This window comes from Anas acuta, chromosome 5 (genome assembly GCF_963932015.1).
Source record: "Anas acuta chromosome 5, bAnaAcu1.1, whole genome shotgun sequence".
Taxonomy (NCBI): Eukaryota; Metazoa; Chordata; class Aves; order Anseriformes; family Anatidae; genus Anas; species Anas acuta.
The window spans coordinates 27,984,204-28,000,492 of NC_088983.1; the positions used below are offsets into that span (position 1 = coordinate 27,984,204).

The 16,289-nt window shown below is 48.0% G+C and overlaps 1 protein-coding gene across 10 annotated transcripts in view; it reads left to right on the top strand.

Annotated features, from left to right (window-relative positions):
* The first annotated feature begins 737 nt into the window (after positions 1-737).
* TNNT3 (troponin T3, fast skeletal type) overlaps positions 738-16,289 on the top strand; it is a 30,652-nt gene continuing 15,100 nt past the window's right edge. Inside the window, exons 1-7 of one of the 10 annotated variants that reach the window (XM_068683430.1) lie at positions 738-859; positions 5,172-5,206; positions 6,252-6,265; positions 7,039-7,056; positions 9,401-9,418; positions 11,198-11,209; positions 13,266-13,280. In XM_068683430.1, coding sequence (XP_068539531.1) covers positions 5,187-5,206; positions 6,252-6,265; positions 7,039-7,056; positions 9,401-9,418; positions 11,198-11,209; positions 13,266-13,280 — 97 coding nt within the window. In that variant the 5' untranslated portion in view covers positions 738-859; positions 5,172-5,186. Of the gene's footprint in view, positions 860-5,171; positions 5,207-6,251; positions 6,266-7,038; positions 7,057-9,400; positions 9,419-11,197; positions 11,210-12,112; positions 12,125-13,265; positions 13,281-16,289 lie in introns of those variants that run through there. The other 9 variants (XM_068683428.1, XM_068683429.1, XM_068683434.1 and 6 more) reach the window with 9 other exon arrangements.

Genomic DNA, 16,289 nt, shown 5'->3' on the forward strand with positions numbered 1-16,289 from the left:
GTGAAAGCCTTAGGGGCTGCTTGGCTGGAGGAGCACCGAAAGGCTACTGACCAGGCGCTGGGGTGATTGGGGGTTCACGTGCCTGGGGCTTGCCCTCTCTGGGATGTCTTTTCTTAAACAGGGCTTTCTTATCACACTGGGAAAGGCTCTGAGTGTGGCTTGAGGTCGGGCACGCTGTCTTGCTGTGCTCCTGCTCTGCTCTTGCATCTTGGCGAGAGGTGGCCCCATGCTGCACACAAACCCCGTGCGCTACATGCTGCTGACTTCTCACACACCATTTGGCTGCCCGTTTTAAAGAGCGTTGGGCAGCAGCAGGTCCCCAAGCTCCAGCACAACATGCAAACACAGCCGCTTGCATTTTGAGAGCAGCAGGGGAGATCCCTGCCCAGCCAGGAGAGCGGAGGCAGCTGCTGCACGTTCAGACCAGGAGAAGCAGCATGCCAGGACCATGTTTTAAGCAACACCACAGAGCTCCAGAGGCCCCACGTTTCATTTCCAAGCTGCCTTTGCCTCAGATACCCCTCTTCAAGCTTTGCTTGCCTGGTGGCAGTGTAAATATAGAAACACAAGCCCTGCAGTTTTTTTCTCCAAACATGTCCCTCCCATCTAAGCATCATCTGTGCGAGTCCTCCAGCTGCTCCTATACATGGTATGACCTTTTTTTCCCCCCTTCCCCTTGCTCCTCTCCCCTCTCAAGCCCCGCTCCCTTCCCTCCCCTGCCCATCGTGGGGTCCCAGGGCCAATCGGCTCCTCCAGCCGATCAAATGTCACTATAACTTGAGGGCTGCATCACCTTGGGGCGCTCGCAGAGCCCAGCCCGTGCTGAAGGGAGCTCGGTGCTTCTCTCCTCTCCTCCCAGGTAAGCAGCAGGTTTGAATGGAGGAGGATCAAGGGGAGGGCTGGGGATTTGTGGGATCTGGGTTCCTGCACGGCTCTGAGCGTCCCCCCTGAGGACAAAGCACTTCTCCTTCTTCTATTTGGTTGGGCACTGCACAAGGTTACTGTTACCTGTGGAGATTTGGATGCCGTGGACTTGCAAAGATCAGTGGTGGGGGGAAAAGATCCTTCCAAAGCCCAGGGATGGGGATGAAGTGGTGTCTCTTGGGGTCAAGAAGGCAAACGTCCTGCTCAGGAAAACCTCTGATGGGAAAAGGGATGGCCACAGTGGGAGGCATGAGGGGCAGGGTAACCAGGCAAGGAGGTGTGGGGCTGAGAAACACCAACGCAGTTGTGGAAAATTGCCCCCCTCCCATGGGCAAAGAAGAAAACTAGGGAAGGAACCCCTCCAGGAGGAAGGGGGTGGGGGATTCATTGGGGCTATGGGATGCTCCCCACATGCGTGGCTTCAAACCCATGTGCATTGCTGGCCTGACCCCCAGTGCAGTGACACTGAGGAGCTGCGGCGTGCTGGGGAGGCTGCAAGCAATGGCCAGGGCTGGTGGCCTGCTGGCACGGGCCAGGGAGAGGCAGGGGGTATACACTAAGCAGGCTGCTACCTCTTAGTACACTTCTTTCTCTCAGCCAACCCCACATAGGGATCCAACAAGACCCAAAGACAGGGTTAAAGGGCACATTTTGGGGCAAAGAACTGACATTTTGCTTTGTGTTGGTGGAGCGTGCGGTAGCAATTGAGTCCCACTACCCCAATGCAGCAAGAAACACTTCCTGCTGGAGAATACCGAGCAGTTCAGAAACAGAGGGAGGAGGCAGAGGGATGGAAGAAATATGCCTTCTATATAAATATATATGAATTATATGATTTGGGCTTGCAGCAGCTCCTGCTAGGAAACCATGGTCATCTGGTGCTTTGGTGCGTGGAACACGTGCCCCTCGCCTGATTGCCACCCCTGCTGGCTCCCACTGCCTTCTTCCTCCCCACTTTCCATAGGGCTCTTGGCGGCTCCCCTCCCTTGTATGGCCGCAGAGCCCAGAGCAGGAGGGGCTGGCCGGTGGGTGGGTAATTTCCAGGGCTGGTCCCGGGGCATGAGGCAGCCCGTTCCCCCTCCGGGCGGGCGCATTCTCAGCTGCTAAGATGCTTCTTGGGGCGTGAAGGCTCTGCGCCTCCAGCCAAGGACAGAAGCCTTTGAGGTCGAAGGGGACGAGCTGACACCGTGCCCAACATGGTGGTGGCCCCTGGCTATTTGGGGTTGATGAAGAAGAGGGTATTTGCTCCCCCAGCCAAGAGGGCAAGCAATATAAGTGCCACATCCCTGCCCTTGGTGGAAAGGGAAGTGAGCATCCATGGCTTTATTTCATTTCTGGATGGAACCAGCACCAGGGCTTGAGGATCTTCAGCAAATAAAATCAGAAATTAAAGAGTTTAGGGTTTTTAGCTTGAATTAAATGCAGAAAATAACCTTTGCCTTCACCTGGGAGGGAGGAGGCAGGAAGCTTAGGCTGGCAATACCGTGTTTTGATTTCCTCCTGAATGGTGGGCGTTATTAACTAATTGATTTTATTACATCCTTAAACCTCAGTCAAGACCAGACGCCCTTCTTTTTTCTGGCACTGTACAAACAAAAGCCAGTTATTGCCTCAAGGTGCTAACAGCCTTAATCTCAGGCTGCGTTTGCTGCATGTAATGCAATTTCCACTGAAAGGCAATCCTGAGCCAGCTGGAGACCTTCCATTGCCTTCAGTGAACAAAAATAAATAAATAAATAAATTGCTCTTAGTGGATTGCTTTCTTCAGCACCTCTTGGAGGCAAAAAATGGCTTTGTTTTATTTGCTGCTTTGATGACAGGATTAGCTATGTGGCCAGTGCAGGAATCGAGGAGCCGTTTTTGCTCTCGGGTGGCTTGAGGTCTTTCTGTCGCTATCTGGTTTTGCCCTTGGCTTCGAGGGACCAGCTGGCTTGTTATTGACTCACTTTATCCAGGGCTCAGAAAGCTCCTCGGGGCTGGGGTTGCTGGGTGTCAGAGATTTTGGCATTCTTGCCCAGCTCCTCTAGCAGGCGGGCAGATGCCTCGCAAAACCCCCCTCGCTTTCACCGCGCTCGGATTAACAAATATGGAAGGGCGCAGGGGAGCAGCCAACGTGACAACCCTCGGCAAGATGTCCTTAGAGCTAAATTGGAGGCTGGATGAGCTCATTCCAATAGCTGTTAATGGCGAGCCTGATTGCCAAGGCTCCCGTTGGCTTCAGCTGCCCTGCAAAGAGCAGCACGCCCTGTGTTACGTGCCCTGCAGCGGGCAGGCGCTGGGCTCTGTGTGCTCATGGGGGCCTCTCAGGCTATTTTCTTCTCCAGCACGGAGCGGCATTACTCTTCCTGTCAGTGGGGTGAAATTGAGAGTTTAGCCCTAAGCCCTTTAAAAGTGCTCTTGTTTTGGCTTCGCCTTGGGAAGGATGAAATCTGGCTTTACAAATTGAGGGCAAAAACCACAGGAGGGTTTGGCCACTGCCCCCAGTCTCACAGATCGTGGGTTTTGGAAGGAGCCAGTAGCTGGGCATCTGGAATCTTCCCTCTGTGGGCTTCTGCCAGGACAAGCTCTGCCATCCTGCTGCATAAAACAACGGGCTGTCAAGCTTTAGTGCTATTAGCTTGAACATTCTTGGAGGCTGGGATGAGGTGGCAAAGCTCTTGTACTGTTAGCCATGAGCAGACAGGGAGTGGAAGCCTTCATACTGAGGATTTGATGATCTGGATAAAGATGAGGGGAGGGAAATGAGAGGTGTTACATCCAGACAAGCAGCAGAAAGGCTTTTTGCAAAGCCTTTTGCTGCTCCCAAACAGGAATCCTGCATTTCCTCCTGCACGGGGAGGTGTGGGTGACCACAGGTACCCAGTTAAAGGCAGCCCTGGACCAAGCGACCACGGGATCCAGACCTCGTGTGTCCTAACAAGAGATTGACCTCCTGTTTGTAACACGGTCATGGCTGGCAGAACTCCCTGGGCAATGCCGAGTTACAAAAAAAGGATAAATGAGTAGCCTAAAAGCACAGCCTGTTTAGAACGTGGGTTTTCAAAACCTTGCTGGCGCTAACGCGTGGTGTCCAGGGTCACTGCTGGGGAATGGAGAGGATCCCTTATAGGGCAGAGCTGGAGCCTCTGGGATTACTGCCTTCCTCTGAAATAGAAAGCCTCTGAGCTGCAGTTGTTCCTTTTGAACCTAAATCGGTCCACCTGCTCCTTCAAGACATCTCTCATATATCAGCTGAGTAATGAAGTCCTGAAAGTCACGCTTTGGGTTTCCCGGCCAGGAGGAGCCTGGCTTTCTAATTTAAGACCCGCTGCTGGTTCGGAGGAAGTTTGGGGGGCCCTTCCCCACCTCTGCCCCCCTCTCTCAGGGCAGACAAGGCTTTTAGGAGAACCGTAGCCCAGTGCTGCTGCCATCTCTGAACCCATTCGAGCTCAGAAACACAAGCCAAAAAAGTGCCGCGGAGGCATTTGTCTCTGCCACGCGCTGCGAGGATGTGTTGTAATAAATACAACTGGTTGTATTGATGTGAATTGCCTCACTATGCATTTGGCCAGTTTTCATCATGAATTAATCAGCAGACCATTGTTCATTTATTAATCAGCTGTGTAAGCCAGACGCTATTACTTAAGGTACTCAGTGACAGTTTCTGCGTGCTGACAAGTAAATAGTTATCTCTGGGTATATCTGCAGGGATTTTTTTTTATTTTATTTAGCTCTGACTAATGCTTTGGAGCTGGCATCTTCCCACTTGTAGCAGCATAAAGGAAGGAAACATTTCTCTAGGGAACTTGCTTTGGCAGGGGTTTTGTCCTGATGATCTTCTGAGATCCCTTCCAGCCCCTACAATTCTGTGATTTCCCTGGTCTCGCTGGAGTGATGGAAATGTCAGCAGGGTGGGAGAGGACACCCTGGCCTCCGCCCGTCTCCCTGAGCTTTGGGGCCTTGGTAACCCAAAGCCAGGTCCAGGTTTCACCCCCGGGGGCCATCTGTGGCTGAGTTGATGGGGCACGCCTTGCCAGCTGATCTTTTCCTTTTTCCACCTCTCCTTCTCATCTGACCTGGCTGGCAGGGGGCTGCGCTGCTCCGAAAATGGCAGTGTTGGTGGGGGATTGGCTGCTGTGCGGGGAAGCAGGCGCCTGCCTTTTTTCGTCTTCAAATGTCAACCCATCTGCTCCTGCCTTGGCATTTTTTAGGAGGCTCTCTCGCTAATAACACTTTTTTTTTTTTTTTTCTTTTTATCTTTTGACTAGAAACTCGCTGCCAACATGTCTGATACCGAGGAAGTGTAAGTAGAAGGAGCTGCCTGCACGTTCATCTGTTCGCTTGGCTCCACACGGTGCCCGAGGGCATCCCCGAGGGGCTGGGGGCCACCTCCTGCACAGCCCCAAGCCCCCCGGGGCACTGCAGAGGGGCCTTTGGGTGCCACAGGGCCCATTGAAGTTCATCTGACAGGGGAAGTCCTCCTGACACCTCAGCCCAGCTCAGCTTGTCCTCGGTGGTCACGGTGCCACCTGTGGTGGGGCTGAAGAAAACACGGTGGAGTGGAGGAGCCACTTTCTGCCCTTTTTAACAAATCCAGAGAAATGTGGCCAACTTACACACCAGGAGGTACAGGTGGGAGGTTTAGGGCAGTCACAGGCCTCAAGGACAGACCTGCAGAGGTCATTTACCCTCCTCTCCTGCTATGAGGAGGAGGCTAAATGACATTTTGTCCAGTCAACCCTTCCACAACACAAAACAAAAAATCCAAAGTTGAGATTCAGCACATTTTTGGCCAGTCTCCAAATAACACGTCCCTTGCTCAGTCTCTTTCAGCTGTGCCTTGCCCCGCTCTGCAGCCTGTGGCTGCTCCAGGGCTTGGGTTTTGTGCAAGGTGGTGGCAGAGCAGGAGAGGTCGGTGAGGGGAGGTGAGGAATGGGAACCAAGCATAAAGTTAATGGTGTTATGGCCATAGGGTAAAAACCTCTAGGGGTCAGGGAGCCTACAGCATGGCTGGACATCGTCACAGGCTTGCCCAGTGCACCAGGACTGGGGTCTGGCTTCACCAGCCCTGCACAGCACTGGCTTCTAGGTATCACGGGCTGGTAGGATTATTCCTGGCTGAGGTTCCATGTGCAGCCAGGGACATCATTAAAAATAAAAGTTTAACACCCAAAGCAGCTACTTTACTAATCTAAAAACCAAATGACTCTTCCAAGAGCAGGGGGGAAAGAAGAAGCAACACAGATTTTAAACAAAATTGCATTGGGTTACTTCAGTATAGTCTGGCCATAATACAGAGTGGAAGAAATATTTATTTAGTCTCAATAACCTTTTTTCCTCTCCCACAGGGAGCAAGGAGAGGGTAAGTCTGAAATCTGTCTCTAATCGCTTCCACGCCAGTCTGCAGCACTCACTGGCCATGTGCAGCTTCTCCTGTCTGCCTGTTGTTGGCCTGCTAACAAAATGTGCTGGCACAGTCAGCCCTGTCTGATGGATAAACAGGTGTCAGTGCACCTACCTCGTTGTGTGTCTGTCTGTCTGCCTACCTGTCACCAGCTTCTGGTATCTGTACGCTATTCGTAGCACCCGGGCTGTCTTCGTGCTGTGGGCAGCCTTTGGGATTTCAGCCCAAAACTGATGTCCTGTTTGCAGGGGACGCTGCCGGTTTTTGTAGGGGCACTGCCATCTGCTGGCAATTTATATTGAAGGCTTCGTATACATGATTTCTGTTTTTAAACATGAAGACACAATGCATACAAGCAATGTATGAAGAAACAAACATATTTTTTCTTTGCTGTTATTCCTTATGCTCATTTGCCACCTTTCTTTCTAATGTGCTTGTATGCCTGAGCCCTTGTTGCCCAAGAAAATATCCAATATAATATAGTCTTCCTCCCCTTTTATACCTTTTTTTTTTTTTTTTTTTCCCCTCAAAGTCATGTTGTTTGCTATTTTTCTTGCTGATTTGGAAATGGCTGCTCTGAGGGCTTCTCGCCCCATGTCCATGTGAGTGTAAAGGGCTCTGTTGTGGGTGATGTCCTACTGACGTGCCACCCATCGCAGGCTGCGTGCTGGGCGCTGAGGCTGGTGGTTGATTTGTCTGCCTTTTTTTTCCCCCCCTCTATATCAATGCAGAGGAATACGAAGAAGAAGGTAACAAAACACTTGGAACGTAATTTATCTTTCCTGGATTCTTGGTCCTGCCTTTCCCTTGTCTGTATTTGACCCTTCTCTTTGGGGCTTGCCGCTAAAGGTGATCTGAAACACTTGATCGGTCACCAGTCGAAACTAGAAAACCAGCCAAGCTGGGACCATGACATGCAGAGGTTTCATGTTATAGTGAAGCATGGGATTTGTAGGAGCCACAGGGGCTGGTTATAAAGCTGGTAGCTGAAATTTGGAATTGGAGAGTGGGTTATCTAGCACCAGGGAGGGTGCTGAGAGGGATGCAGAAGGTGAGGCAGGGGACTGGTTGGCAAAGATGAAGTTTTTTAGCATACCTTTAGCTGGCAAGCAGTGATTTGACAAGCTGATAGAGACACAGAGGAGATTTTTGGAAAGATGGAGGATGAAAAGCCCTTCACACCCCTCAGTTTTTTCACCTGAGTCGTTTCAGAGCAGGGAGGGGAAGGATTTGGGGCTGTACCAGTGTCTTTGCTGGGCACCTTTGACATGTTCAGGCAAGCGTAGCTCTCAGTTGTCATCCATCATTTTCCCAAGGTATCTGGAACTGAAGTGAGGTGCTCTGGGCTACATCCACAGGAGCTTTGCTTTCTCCCAGGAGCTGACCTTAGTGTCTGAGAGACCTTCTAAAGGGACAGGAAATGAAGCCTTGCCTGGGAGGAGGGATGTTTGCCCACTGAAGGTGTGAGACCAGCTCTGAGGTTTCCCCTGTGCAGAAATGTCCCACCTGGGCATTTCATATGCAGCAGCAGTTTTTTATTTGCCATGGGTTCCCCCAGACTGCTGCAACCAATTCCCATCAGTGGTAGTGGGAACAGAGGTGAGAATGTGGGCTTGCTCAGAGTAGTTTCAGCCCTAAGACACACCAGTGTCTTGTGTCTCTGATTCCCCCAGTATTGCTGCCAGGGGCATCAAGGACTCAAAAAAAGCCAAACGCATTGCAGAGGTGCCTCCAGGTCTGTAGCGGTCACCTGCCTGGAGGGGCAGAGCCAGGGAGGTGAAGGTGCTGCTCATGCTCCATCCTTCTTCACATCTTGTCAAACACCCAAAGAGCGAGCAAAGGGTGTCATTCCTACAGACAAGCCTTCCTAAAAGGAGAAGTGTTTCTTCTTGCCCCTCTCCTTCCTTCCCTGACTGTCTCCTTTTGGGTTTCAAGGATGATATGAAATTAAAAGGCAGGTGGCTATTTTGCTTTTTTTTTTTTTTTTTTTTTAATCTGCATGCCCATCTCCTCTGAGTTGTATCTTCTCATTGCTCTCCACTTTTGTGTGACCTCTGTGTTATCTTCCAAAGCCACCCATCTCCTTCCACATAACTTCTCTCCATCACTTTCTAACAACTTCTCCAGACCTTAGCTAACTCAAATACCACTTTCTAACAGTTTTCTGTTTTCATTTTCCTGTTTGCTGCTGCTTCTTGTTCCATGACACTTGCCCCCTGAAGCTCATGAAGAAGGTATGTGACATGGCTTCTGCTTTCTTTCTCTCGGTGCAGAGGAAGAATGTGGGTGAAGAAATCCAGAGCAAACAGTTCACACCTGGTGGCCAGGACTTGGTCCTGAGCCACAGACATCAATGCAATGACAGCCATTGATGTCACTTATTGAGCTGGTAGGAAACTGGGCCCATTTTTGGGTAGAAAATCCATATATAACTACACATCTATAGCATTCATACATGTGTGTGTTTATATATCTGTATGGAAACAAATGTATATTTGTTTTGGCTTAGCTTTTCTACTGAACTGTGACTTCCTTGTCACAAAGGTGTTAAATCTCCTCCTTTCACTCCCAAAGCTTAGATTTTAAAAATGGGATGTGGGGGGAGAGCCTGCAAAGTTGATGTCCATCTCTTGGTGTTCAGGAATGAATTTTTGTGACATTGCAACATTTGATGACCGTTGGCCAAAATTTTTACCCATTCAAGAAACACAGATTATAAAAAAAAAAAAAAAAAAAAAAAAAAAAAAAAAAAAAAAAAAAAGAATGGAGCAATTTTATTTTTGATTAAAATTTCATCAAAAGACAGCTTAGGAAATTTCAACCAGCTCTAATAAAGAATGAAGTAGTGGATGACTTTTTAATGTGGTTTTCATTTGTGGTCATATTCCCATATTTCCGTAACATTTATAACCCCATAATATGCCCATAAAAATGTTATTTTTATTTCTCTCTCATCCTGTAATTCCATCATTGTGTATTTCTACCCATAACGGCCTGGGAGCTTGGGAAACCTCAAGAATGTTTAAATAAGATATTTCTTGTTTTAATTTTCTTCTCCCCTTCCCTTCACCGCCTGCCGTTTCCCACCCACAGAAGAGGTCCAAGAGGAAGGTAGGTGAAAGCACTTCTCAGCCCCACTCTTCCCTGCAGCAGGGCTCAGAGCTGATGCTCGCCTCGTTTTGCAAGGTGGTAGAAGAAAACAAGAGGCAAGAGAAGGATGCTGTGGCAAAGGATTCCTCACCTGACAACATTTGCTTCCTTAAACTGCTGGTTTAGCAGGGTGTCTGCAGAAGTTTGGGGATTCCACCATGGGTGTCCCATACCTACCTGTATCCATGCGGTTTTGGGGAGGCAGCAGCATGGGAAATGAGGGCACCATCCCCTCCTGCAGGCCACAGCGGGCTCCCAGGCTGATTTTGAGCCCTGGGTGCTTGTAATGCCTGTGGTGGGGGTTTGGCTGTAAAGGTTTATATCCCACATCCACTGGTTTCTCCTGTGTAGCTTGGCAGATAATAATCGGATGGATTTTAAAACCAAAATCCATCTGGGGTAAGGTACGCTTGTAGCCACGTTACACACTACATATGTGATAATATGTAATATTATATATAGTATACTGTATATATTATGAATTATAGACTATAATATATAATATTATATATAATATAAATAATAACACTGCAGAATGCAGGTGTTATTAATTCTATCTATGCAGAGGCTGGCAAGAAACCCCAGCTAGCTCCCCGCGTTGCGCACGGTATTTGCAGGGCCAGAAGAGGGGCTGGAACAGAAACCCACCCTTTGCACGTGAGAGGTTTGGGCCGTGGTGCTCCGGGTATGAGGAGCCAAAGGGTGTGTCAGTTCCCTTTGCATTTGCAAAGTTTTCTGCTATGGGCATATTCAAAACCCAGGTAATCCTCTTTATAATGGGGGTAGCAGCTGGCAGGATTTTTGCAGAACGCAGGTCCAGAAGGATTTACATTTCTTCTGTCTGTGCATGCTTCAGTTGCCTGTCTCCATTTCATCTCTGTTTCTCTATTTCATCCCCCCCCCCCCGTGTTTTTTTAGACTCCCCCGTTGTGTTCACACACGCTTTAGTCTAACACTTCTCATTTTCCATCTCATTGCTCTTGCTCCCTGCCGCATCCCAGCTGCCGAAGTTCACGAAGAAGGTATGTGCTGTGACCTTCCCAATTCCTCTCCATCCTCCCCTTAGCACTGGGAGGAATTCGAGGGTGGTGCGAGAGGAGCAAGACGTGGTTACGTGGTGTTGTCTTTGCTTTCTATATTTCCTCCATAACCTCCTCCTTTGTAGGCTAACCCACTCCTGTCTGACCAAACCTAACTGCCTGAATGCCCACTTTAAGTGGCAAATCTGCTCTGGTCCATGTCTCTGGAAGCCAGATGCTGGACCTTCAGTTTTTCCCCCATCTGTGCACAGGAGGAGCTGCCTGCTGCCGTAGAAAGCTCCCTTTCCAACCAGAGCAGGCAAAGCTCCAGGCACAAGGTCCTGGGCATTGGCATGGGTGCTGCACTGCTGGCACCCCAGGCTCTGCCCTTCCACCCTGTGCACAGCCTGCCATAAAGCCAATCTGCATGATGACAGAAGGCTTTTCCTATGAAACTGGACTCAGAGGAAAAGTCCAGCCTGTATCTGAGCACCCAAGCAATATGTTTTTGTCCATTCCTTTCACACGGTGCAGTTCTTTTCCGCTCACCTACATCTCAAATTCCTGCTCCTCCTGGCCATAAGTGCATCCCTTACTGGGATTAAACTTTTCTCTCCAGCCTGATAGAGTTTTCAGCCTGTGTAATATCAGCCTATGTATTAATGTGTCTCTCCTAATGTTCCTTTCCATCCTGTCCTGTGGCACCTCCCACCTAATGAAGCTCATGAGGAAGGTATGTGAGATGACCCCTGAATCCCCATTGTTCAGACTAAGCTCTGCTGTGGCCAGGAGGTCATAAGGTGGTAAAAAGTAGCAGGAGTTGAAGCCAGGCACCTCGGTGTGGAATTGCACTTGCCACTGTGTTGGTTTTTGTACTCTTCCTTCATGTTCTGTCCTGACGTTTGGTGTCCTGATGATGCTATGTGGCAATTGTTGCACGAAAAATTAAAAAGAAACTTCTGTAAAGTAGTTTACAGAAGGGAAATGTAAACCTCTTGCAAGGATTGAAAAGCCTCTGTGCTTTGAGATGGGTTGGGTCTGGCTGGGAGGCTTGTCCTGGTCCTCTGTTTGGGGAGGGTCGGGCCTCTGGGCAACCCGCAGGTGTGCCCCGCTGGGTGTGCTGCTCCTACAGCAGCCTCCCCGCGTGCCCACGGCTAAGGTTAAAGCCTGCTGTGTAAGGCAACAGGCAACTATTCTGTGTTTTAGCTTTGCAAATGGTTAAAGACGGCTTTCTTCATGTTCGTGCAATGGCGTTTCTAGGCCGCTGTGTTGTGGTGGCAAGCACAGCCCTGTGCCACCAGGAGGGTGCTGGCCTCAGGCTGTGAATCTGCTCTGAGCCTGGGCTGGCAGCAGCCCTGTGAGGGTGCATGCTTCATCCAGAACGGCAGCAGTGTGAGTTTAAGACAAATGCCACTGATATGACCGTGTAAATCAGTTTTATGTTCTTAATACCTCAGACTATCTGCATCCTCCCCCCCAGTAGTGCTTTCTGTATCTGTGTTCATTTTATTTCCCTGCAATATATCCTCAGACTCTCCCTCCCCTCTACTTGGTACGAGTGCAAGGTTGTTCTGATGTCTCTAACGCTCTTGTCTTCCTTTGCATTTTGCTCTGTGACTCTTCCCACCTGCCAAAGCTCATGCGGAAGGTATGTGCCATCATTTGCAAATCCCTCTAGCTCTGTCCAGAGTGGTAACATGTGCAGGAGTCCTGGCGGTGGCCGAAGAGGAGAGGATGTGAAAGCATCCTCTGGGTGCTTGCTGAGAGCTGCTTCGCTTGGTGATGGGCTGCAACAGTTCTCACTGCTGCCCTTGATGCAGCACCAGTTGGCCTTCCCTGTTGCATGCAGAGCTTTGATTTCCCCCATGCTCTGATTTCCCTGGCCAGGCTGTCCATAGGGGTACCAGTTGGTATGGGGATAGTGCTCCCCAAAGCATCTCCTCCCAACTGGCCCTAGTGCCACATCCCTCGGCCTCCCACCCCATCACTGCATGGAGACAACACTCAGTTTTGCAGAAGCGTGTGCTGACCTGGAGGTTTTATTTATTTATTTTCTCCTAGGTTAATGTGCATCATGCAAACAAAGGGATAGCAGGGTTGCAGTTCTGCTTGATTTTTACAATGCGCATTAAATCTCAGATCTGGCAAGGTGGTCTGTGCAATTAGCAAAATAGTACAACGTGTTTACCTGAGCATCCTCCCACCACCCAAAACCCCTTTACCTTTAAACTGCCCTCTCAGCCCTTCCTTGCATGCCCAGCTAGCTGTGACCCCATGCTCAGTCCCACGGGTCGGGGAGCAGAAAGGTGCTCGTGCTCTCCTTCCCATCTCTGTGCCTGCTCCACGCACCGGGGGGAAATCCTGGCTGCTGGGGAAATCAACGCCTGTTCCCCTGAGCCTGCTGGTTTCTGCAGCAGCTGGGATTTCTATGCACATGAATAAGGACGGGTTGTCTAGGCCCTTTTTACACATTCAAACCTGTGGACCTGATTTAATCACAAGTTATTCTTTATGTCTGCTGATGGTAGTGGTTTATAACATGAGTATACGTCATTCTCCTGCATTTCTCATCTCCCAGTACCCTCTCTCCTTCCTCTCCACGATTTTGATTGACATCCATTTTCCCCTCGACTTCTCTTTTAATCTTATTAATGTTTTTTACCCTTTTAACCCCTCCACCCTAGCTAAAAAAGTATATTTTTTTGTTTGTTTTTTAATGATCCTCTCTTTCTTGCTCTAATTCTCTTATCTTTCTTTGCATCTCCTTCCCTGCTACTTCCCTCTTAAAGAAGTCCATGAACCAGGTATGTGACTTCTGAATTCCTCTGCGTCAATCTGAAGGGTTATTGTGTGCTGGAAATTCAGCTGTTTGGCAATTTCACAATTGGGTTGTATTCTCAATTGGGACTAAGTGGAAAATTTGCAAACAAAAACCAAAACATTAAAAAATAAAAAGAAGAATACAAGCTTTTTTTGGCAGATATTGAAATTTATTTTTATTTGGGTGAAACCAAACATTTTGATCCAACATTTTAGATTTTTTTTTTCTTTCCTCTTGGGAAGAGGTCCAACTTTTGAAATGAAAATTCATTTGGAAATAGTTCTGAAGCATTGGCTTTATGGATAACGTGGAGTATATATAGTGCAATGCAAGAACATGAATTTGGAATGAGAGATTGTCACAAGGCACAAAAAAAAAAAAAAAAAAAAAAAAAAAAAAAAAAAAGATGGTTTTGCTTCAGAATGTTAATATCCATGCAAGCTTTGGTTGTGAAACTGTTTCATTTTTATTTTTATTTTTATTTTTTTGACCAAAATCTTAGCTGAATTTACATGAGTTTTGAAATACTGAGATGTATTTGGAGCTGTGATTTCGGACACAAAACAATAGCAGTAACTCTAATATTATACTCAGGAATTCAAAGATGGTGGAAGGAACCCGATAAAAATACAAAACATTAATGATAAACTGTAACTTGCAGCTTCCTTACACCTTCCATCAATAATACTTTCCTCCGCCCTGTGGTGCATAATAATGAGGATGAGCTAACTGTTGCATGAAAGATGTAATAACGTTTTTGTGAACAAGTATTTCCGTGCGTGCACTCTAATGACAGCTGCTGAGTGGCCTCAGAGCTGTCCTCATGCTGAGAGTGGGAACGTTAGGATGTTTATTGTGTGGAAAAGCAGAAATCGAACTCGCAGCACCCTCTGAGCTGTGAAAATGGTTTTGTGCTGTTTTGGGCAGCTTTCTAAATCCAGCCATCTCTCAGAGCCGTCCACCCTGGCTGTTCCTCTCCGCGGTCCGCAGAGGGAGACCAGCCTCTTGGTTTTGAGCAGAGCAGCAGTGCTCCTGCGGCAGGCAGGGATTGATTTGGTGTGACTTAATGCTTCAACATCCCTCTGTGTGCTGCTTCTCACCTCCCTACTGCTCCCACAGCTTCTTGCTTCCTATCCTGCCCTTCCCACGTTAATGATATTAATTCCTCATTACCTGTGGCTATGTCATTCCTGAGCTGTGTTTGCACGAGCTGGAGCTCCTTGCTGCCATCCCAGCCACCCCATATGTCTCTGCCCCCTGCATGCCTTCCAAAGTCCTGGGCGTTGGTCTCAAGCTCAGGCACACATATCGGCTTGAAATTTGTGCAAATTAATAATGAAATCCGATTAACAGTCAAGCCATACCTACAGCCTTCTGTGCTTTCTTTTCCCTGTAACTGTCTGTCTGTAACATGAGCAAAAAGGAAGGTTTATAAAGATGTAAGCAGAATGAGAGCCTCTTGCAGCTCTTCGTGCTGCCTTGTTATTATTTAGTTTCTGTGCTGTTAATGTTGTCTTTGTCTAATGCATCTCATGAATCCCAGCCTGGTCCTGCACAAGGTCAGAGCTGTTGCTGTTGTGTTTCTTCTTCTAATTCCTTTACTTTTCTTTGCTGACACTTTCCACCTAACCAAGTGCACGTGTGTGACATCTAAATTCCTATGTATTAATCCGAAGTGTTCCTGTGCATAGGAATTTGAAGATGCTGAAGAAAACCAGAGTCACAAAGAATCAATCCATTCTTACGATTCCCTAAAATGTATTCTCCCTGTAGAAAACACAGATTAAATATTTGTAACTGGGGTGACACCTTGTAGGAAGCTTGGAAGAAATGTTTTAGTGCCCGTGCAAGATTTTAGGGCTGTGACTACACAGCAGCTTGGGCAGAGAGTATTCAAATTCCTTTCATCTTCCTCTCTCTGGCATCCCTTCCCTGTTTACTTCACACCCCACTATCACTGTTCCCCTCTCCCCCTCTTATTAACGTCCTCTCCCCATAATCTAGTATGCAAATGACACCCCCCTTCAGCCTGGTCTTACCAAAGTTTGAGGTGATCCCCTCCTGAATAACTTCTAATTCTTCTATCTTCCTTTTGGATGCTTTTCCCCTGACACTTCCTACTAAATGAAGCCCCCCCTCCAGGTATGTGATTTAACTTCTAAACTCCCCAGTGTCTGTCTGCTGGGACAGCCTGCATGGAGCCAAATACATGCTGACAGGAGATCATGACCAAGCTGTTAATCAGAGCTTGTGCCTCGCATGCATTTGGGGTTGTGGATTTCTCTCCTTGTTCTGCATTGTCTCAGTTTCTTCTTTGAAAATGTTACTAAAAGCCACGGAACACGTATACTATTGTGAAAGAGCAGATCGGCAAAATGCATCCTTGTGGAATGGGTTAAATCCTGTGCCATAATATGTGAAGGAGTATTTTGTCCTATAGCAAAAGCTTCATTTCAAATCTTGGGGCAGAATTTGTCCCATTGACTATACACGGTGAATAAAAATACAGTGCAATTTTGCATTATTTTTATGCCTGCTTTGCAAAATATTCAGCAGCGTGTGTACAGCTGAAAAGCAAAATCTGTCCCTCAAATCTGCACTGCTAATCGATTCTTGCTTTGCCAAAACCAGAAGAATGAAATGCAGGCCTGCACAGACTTTTAATCAACATTTTCTTCCTCTGAAGTAATCCATTTGTAAATCTACATTGCAAATGGATGTGAAGACGAGTGATAGATTTATACAGACATCCAGATTGTCTTCAAGGAAGAAAATGGCATGAGCCAGAGATCCAGAAAAGAGAACTGAGCTTCTCTAGAGGTTAGCTGCTGCTGCTGCTGAGTTACAGCAGGTATTTCAGGAGGTTTCCAGACCACATCATGTTTATCTCAAACGGCTGGAATGCTGCTGTAGAAAAGGATGGATCCAATGCTTTAAGAGTGCTGACAATGTTCATGTGCATATTTCAAATCGAGGTAGACCTTGGCACATT